The sequence below is a fragment of the Sinocyclocheilus anshuiensis genome, unplaced genomic scaffold, assembly GCF_001515605.1.
Source record: "Sinocyclocheilus anshuiensis isolate Anshui unplaced genomic scaffold, SAMN03320099.WGS_v1.1 scaffold329, whole genome shotgun sequence".
Classification (NCBI taxonomy): domain Eukaryota; kingdom Metazoa; phylum Chordata; class Actinopteri; order Cypriniformes; family Cyprinidae; genus Sinocyclocheilus; species Sinocyclocheilus anshuiensis.
In genome coordinates this window covers 1,965,364-1,972,075 of record NW_015540881.1, presented here as the reverse complement: position 1 = coordinate 1,972,075, position 6,712 = coordinate 1,965,364, and the positions used below count along the sequence as shown (strand labels likewise).

The 6,712-nt window shown below is 37.4% G+C and overlaps 1 protein-coding gene across 1 annotated transcript; it reads left to right on the top strand.

Moving 5' to 3' along the window:
- Positions 1-450: 450 nt before the first annotated feature.
- On the top strand, positions 451-2,854 carry LOC107688543 (claudin-11-like). Its single transcript, XM_016486240.1, has 3 exons — positions 451-892; positions 1,259-1,423; positions 1,820-2,854. Exons 1-3 carry the CDS (start codon positions 667-669, stop codon positions 2,074-2,076), a joined length of 648 nt encoding a protein of 215 aa, XP_016341726.1. The 5' UTR covers positions 451-666; the 3' UTR covers positions 2,077-2,854.
- Positions 2,855-6,712: the final 3,858 nt, after the last annotated feature.

Below are 6,712 nucleotides of genomic sequence, written 5' to 3'. Positions count from 1 at the left end.
TTGGGTATTCTCAAGTATTAGTTAATTCGATTGTTGCACTCTATTATTGTCACTCTGGCAGGAGAAGGTCTGCTAAAACATTTTTGATTAGTTCTCAAATAAATAAATGAGCTACACATCTGAGAAATTAGCCACCAGAGGGCAGCATATATCCCAAATCCAACAATGACATGATGAAGTCAGAGGTGCTTCACTGTTATCAAAGCCACTTGAGCAAATATAACTCTTTAGTACTTGGCGTATTGAGGAATAATTTGTAAAGCGTAATCCGTCAGTTTTACACATTCTATACTCGTCCTTTAGTATTACATTACAGACTATAAACATGAAAGGAGAAAAAGAGGAGAGAGAGAAAAATAAGAGATAAGGAGTAACCTTGGGAAGTGTCTGTACTCATGTGATTGGCTGACAGTTCTTTTGTCTCTGTAGTTCCACTATAAATGCTCTGCTAACGGTTCTCTCATGTTCTATCAGCTTGGAATACTGCGCACCATAAGGATCTACAACTCATCATGATTTTTACGCAATGGATTAACATACCTGGATATTACCACCTATAAATTCTGCCAAGTAACCTGTCTGGTTTTAGATTTTCTGATTATCAACTACTTCAAAGAGTACTTTTTCCCCCAACTATTGGACACATTTTTGCGCACACTGTACACCATGGCAAATACTTGCTTACAGTTCACGGGTTTTGTGATGAGTTTTCTTGGTTGGATCGGGCTTATCATCGCCACTGCCACTAATGAATGGGTAGTCACTTGTAAATATAACATGAACACCTGTAAGAAGATGGATGAACTGGAGGCCAAAGGTTTGTGGGCAGACTGTGTGATCTCTACTGCGCTGTATCACTGCATCACACTCACGCAGATTCTCGAGCTACCAGGTACGTGTGAAATAATACATTAATAATGTATTAAACACTTTTCTTTTTCTTTGAAATAATGATGAAATCCATTACAAAATAATGCAGTTTCAATATTTAATACATGAGCATAACGAAAAATGACATATAGGCCTAAATAGTTTCTTAAATAAAATATCAAACATGAAATAAGTAAAATTTGATGTTTTAAAATGTGTTTTTAAATACTGCATATAGGAGCTACGTTATAAAAATCTATAGCATCTTCTACACTATTTGTGTGTGTGTGTATATATCTCACATATCTAAATATAGTTAATTAATCTAGAATGTGTTCAAATGAATTGTTTTAGTATTATGAAATCGAGATTTTTTTTATTTTTTAAGCGTACATCCAGACATCTCGAGCATTGATGGTCACAGCATCGATTCTCGGATTGCCTGCTGTCGCGCTCGTGCTCATGTCTATGTCCTGTATCAACCTCGGAAGTGAACCAGAAAGCGCCAAGAACAAACGATCAGTGCTCGGAGGAACCATAATACTGCTGACTGGTAAGCTTGTATTTGTATTGGTAAAAAATTAGGCTCATATTACTCTTAGAAAAAGTACAATAACATTCCGTTAGCATGGCACTTTTAGTAATCTGGAGTGAAGATGTTCGCTAAATATACATGGCCTAACGTTCCAATGAAAGAAAAGGTATCATTTCTGTAATAATGAGACTCTGAGGACTGAACCTATTTCATCAATATTAAACTCTAATTGGCTTGAAATATTCTCATATATAGCCAGATTTCCTTTAGATGAATACATCTGTAATCCACTAAAAGAGCCAGGACAGTTGTTTAACCCTTCTAATGTATCTTTCTCTCACTTACATTAATGTCATAATGCAACATATAACAAAAAAGGCTATAATTTAACGTTGTGTGTTTTTTCCTTCTCAGCTTTTTGCGGCGTCGTCTCCACCGTGTGGTTTCCCATCGGGGCCCATCACGAGAGGGGCTTGATGTCCTTCGGCTTCTCCCTGTATTCGGGCTGGGTAGGCACTGCACTTTGTTTGCTGGGAGGCTGTATGATCACCTGCTGTTCAGTGGACACCCCTGCTACATACACTGACAACAATCGATTCTACTACTCCAAACAGGGCCCCGCTCATTCCGGCCCCGCCTCCACTAACCACGCCAAAAGTGCTCACGTTTGAGCTTTGAGATTGCTGCTCAGATCTGATTTCTACTCTGTCTTTGCTCTCTCTCTCTTTCCACTGTTTCTTGTTTCAACCATGTCTCTATCTACAGTGGTGACTCTTTGGATAGTTATCGTACAGCTAAACTCTGACCTTTTGACGTGGCAGCAGGGTTAGTCACCCAAATGTTACATAAGAAAGGACAGTTACTGGTGAAGGACCAGCAATGAAGGATTCAGTGTTTCAAGGGTCTTCTACTGATTCTGCTCAGTACAATGTGCCATTCTAAGTCCTATTTTTGTAGTGAGAAATGAGTTTTTGCATTTTTATATGAATACTAACAGTATTGCAATGTTGTTTTTATTCTAAATCTTTCAGTTTATTTCAGTCTGTTTGTACAGCTATGTTTTTGTTTTGATCAATTTCAGACCATTTCAGAATAGTCAAACACTATACCAAAATTGGACCAAAGCAGTAATTATTTAGCAATATTATTTATTGTTATACTTCTATGCAGTTTTTATTAAGTTTGTTGTAATAAACAATGTTGTCCATGTGAAAATGCTTGTGAAATTGTTTTTTGATTATAGGTAACATGTCATTTTTATAAATAAAACCCTCTGTGCTGGGAAACTGAACTGAATTGCTCTCCGCAGGACTGTATACTGTCGAGAACGCAGCGTCTGCTGTCAGATGCCCAGGCAGGTGTAGTGCATCATCATTAAACCTCGTTCATTCTCACTAGAGGCACTCGATACGCACATACAGTTCAGGCACCCAAGACATGTACACATATCTATTTCTCTTACTCCAATGAGAAACTCGCCCCATTACGACCAATGGGTAACTCAATGACTGGCAGACAGCACTGATTAAAGGTTAACAGTCACATTTGGCCATAAAGGACGATTTATGCTCCGGTTGCGACAAGTCTCCGTCTTTGTTCTCTGGTTGGGGTCCTTGCACTGAATGCTTCCTGTTATACATGGAGTTTCAGTGGGCATACAGTCAAAAATGGCTGAGGATATAAACAACATGTGAATGTTTTTATACATTGTGTAAAAAACAAAACAGCAAATTTAACCACTGCAGTATGATTTATCTGTGTAGGGTGATGTCAAATATCGCTTTTCGTAGATCTTATACGTTCAGTCTTTGGTTAGAGGTAGTTTGGGGTGAAGAAAATTCAGTGAAGAATTGTATTGGAATCTACAGTATTTTTCTTTTCCAGGTATGGCTGCAAATAACAACCTAAACGCAGAAGGGGAGACAGATGAAGCAGAGATTGACTTGAATTAGAAGGAATCAGGAAGATGAAAACTTATCGTTAATACAGCCTTCATTGGAGAGAAGTTGTTTAGCACTTTTTTTAAAGGGTCATGAAACACTAACACATTTTTAAGAGGTTAACAAATACTGTGTGTTTCAGATAATAGGCTATGCATGGTACTTTATCTGAAGAGTAAAGTAGATCATTTAGGAATTTTTGGTCTATTTTAGTATTTGGTGTCATGAACAAATGAGTCCCCTAGCATAAATGTGTCCGCCTAATGATTGGATTGGCTGAAAGGCCTTTTAATGTATGCTCTATTCAGTGCCTGATTAGAAAACCTACACACTTGGCTCATGCTAGATGTTGTCTTATGCAAATGTGACTCTAATTACCTTTACATTTTTTTTCTAATAATTTCACAAAGCTATAGAGTGTGAAATATTCCTCATTCTTTAACTCAGCATAGCACTAGCTTGTTAGCCTGCTAGATTAATACATCTATCATCTTTAATAATTTAAGAACATGCAAATAATAAAATGTAACAATAAAATATTGAATTTAAAATACATTTAATAAAATCACCTCTTGTACAATATAGCAGGCTACAGTAGTGAACTGATAGCATACAAGATACAATAATAAAAGACTATTCCCAAGTGTGAACCCATTTGTTGGGGGAACCCAGCTATTCATGGCACCGGATTCGAAATCAATATTGAGTCAGAATCAACAGGAAGTGACATTTTTTTAACTGAAGTCTATGTCAGATGTCTCTTTCTACACTCACTTCGGTGTAAGTTTCAAAATGTATGAAAACTGATTAATGGTGGGTTTCATGACCCTTTAATGTTCTTTGCATAATTTTAGAAAGGGTATATCGGCATTTGTACAAACATGACAACTTCATTCACTAGTCAAAGTGCTGTAGGGGTCAACTTCTTGCAATAGAATAATCATATTCTAATGTGAAAATACAGCAATCATGAATCGCTAATTTTAGCTTGACTGTGTTTTCCTTGGAAAACTGATAGTAGCTTAAAAATGACAAAATTGTGTATTGTGTACCTAATACACCAGTAAAAAAAAAAAAAAGTTAATGATTAAAATCTCACAGCATGAGACTAACCTTGAAATGACCAGAAAAATATGCAGTTTCCAGAATGTTCTGAAAACACCAAAAGGCTTCTTACAGGAAATGACTGATTCTTTGAGCAGTGAGTTAATATCACCTTTTGCATAAGGATTAGGATGTGCTAGTATTAAAGCAACTAATATGTTTGCATAAGCATAAAAGTGCATAATATTTACATGTTTTTAAGCATATATAGAAAATTTAACCATCTACCACACACCATCAAAGCATTCACCGTCATCTTCACATCCAGGATTAGCACCAGGATATTTTGCATCAAAACAAGAGGAGGCTTCCCCTTAAAACAGATGACGTACAATATAAGGACATCACATTTAAATCTGATTCAGGCTGATGACAGATGACACAAATGATGTCCTATGAGTACCTCATAGGAATAACACTTATGAAGACCCTCCCACAAAAGGAGTGTGCTTCAGGTTGTGTCGATGTTTGCGCCATACAGACAGACGGGTCTGAACTGTATGAATTGAACATAACAACATGCTTTGAGATCTCCAAACCATATTGTACTACATCGACCACCATTGCGGCAATGATAATGGAACAGTACGTCTCGATCTGTTCATCGCATTCCTCTGCATAGCCAGCGGCGCCCCTCCCAGTATGACCATGTTTGTTTTGTGCTCAGGCACGACCCTCGGATCGCTGTTATTCTAGGCTCAGCGCTCCACCTCACAGGATACAGAGCGGGCCTGCACCGCTTACACAAGCCACCCATGTGAGCATATTTATTACCTCTGATTTCGGGTTGTGTGAGACTGCCTTAAAGCGAAAGGAAAACCAAGAGTCACTATCTGATCTGTAATAAATGACTTTCATTGTTGCATGGAAGCAATATTAACATCTCATTACACAGTGCAACGGGAGAGCAAAACCACAAGTAGAAGAAACAATAAATAGATTCTTTAAAAAAATCTTTGAAACCAGAATACATCCACTTCATACCAAAATATACACCAGAAACAAAGATCAGATTTGCAAGGGAAGCCAATCTCCACATTTCCTGAACAAATACCAAACAAACTATGATAGCAGGAAAGATAGTTCACAAAGTACAAACAACAAATAGTAGCTGACTTTAAAAGCAATAGTTGAAACATTTTTGATTTTTTTACAGACAGATTTTTAATCAAATATTTCTGTACGTAGATTTTAATCTTACTTAAAAGGAAAGTTCACCGACAAATGAAAATAATGCCATTATTTACCCACAAACCTGACTTCTGGTGAACTCGAACTGTTTTTGTCCATACAATGAAAGTCAATGTGATCCAAAACAACATCATTGAATTCAACTGTATAGACAAAAAACATTTTTCTAAATATCTTACAGATTTGGAACGACATGAGGGTGAGGAAATGCTGACAGAATATTCATTTTGGGGTGAACTATCCCTTTAAAATTTTGCCCTCTTTAAGTCTATTCTTATGTGTTAACATTTATTTAAATCACAACTAAGAAATCAAAATCCAAACGTCTCCAGTTACGTTTTTAGAAAGAGCTCATTAAAAATATAGGCTTTCACCACTTTTCTTTAGAAGTTCTTCTGAACCCACAAAACACCACCAGCGGTGGCTATGCTACCCCAACGGAGAACCTGAAGGTATGAAATGCCTGTAAAAAAATACTTTTCTTCGATATTTCGCTTCTCCACACTGTTATATGGTGTTCTACTCTACGGAAGTAAAATGGTGTCTTTTGTCGGATACAGTAAACAAAGGTTGCAGACTTTGGCTTGCTTTGTAAACAGAGGCCACTCGGGAATTGGAGGGTTTGGGGGTGTACGGTGGGCAGGCTGCTACACTCGTCTCTCAGAATGCTACCTTTGAGAGTTACATCAAGTCTTTCAACAGTCACCACACATGCAAATACTCACAAACATAGTTTTACTCTGGGCCCATTTGTTCTGAACATGCTACACATTCAGCAAAATGCCACGGCAAAGACAAAGAATCACGTCATAGACCAGATGCAAGGAACAAAACCAATCCAGGCCCCAAAATTACGCTCTATAGATCTAATGGGACTCAATGGACACAGCCTGCAAATCATTTATGGCAACTCAATCTTTTGTTTTTTAACATTTCAACATATTTGAGGGAGACATTCAAAGCAATATGGCATGATGTGCTCAGTGCATTTTGAACACATGTGGCCTTCCAAATGTATGGATTTGAGGCCTGGCTTGGTTTTTTTTTTTTTTGTGCCTTTTTCGGCTGGCGG

What these genes read in the sequence shown, in the direction of transcription:
- LOC107688543 (XM_016486240.1), top strand. Translation starts at nt 667, where the DNA reads ATGGCAAATACTTGCTTACAGTTCACGGGTTTTGTGATGAGTTTTCTT. An exon ending in GCAGATTCTCGAGCTACCAG is followed by an intron (nt 893 to 1,258) that starts GTACGTGTGAAA and finishes TTATTTTTTAAG; the next exon opens with CGTACATCCAGACATCTCGA. An exon ending in AACCATAATACTGCTGACTG is followed by an intron (nt 1,424 to 1,819) that starts GTAAGCTTGTAT and finishes TTTCCTTCTCAG; the next exon opens with CTTTTTGCGGCGTCGTCTCC.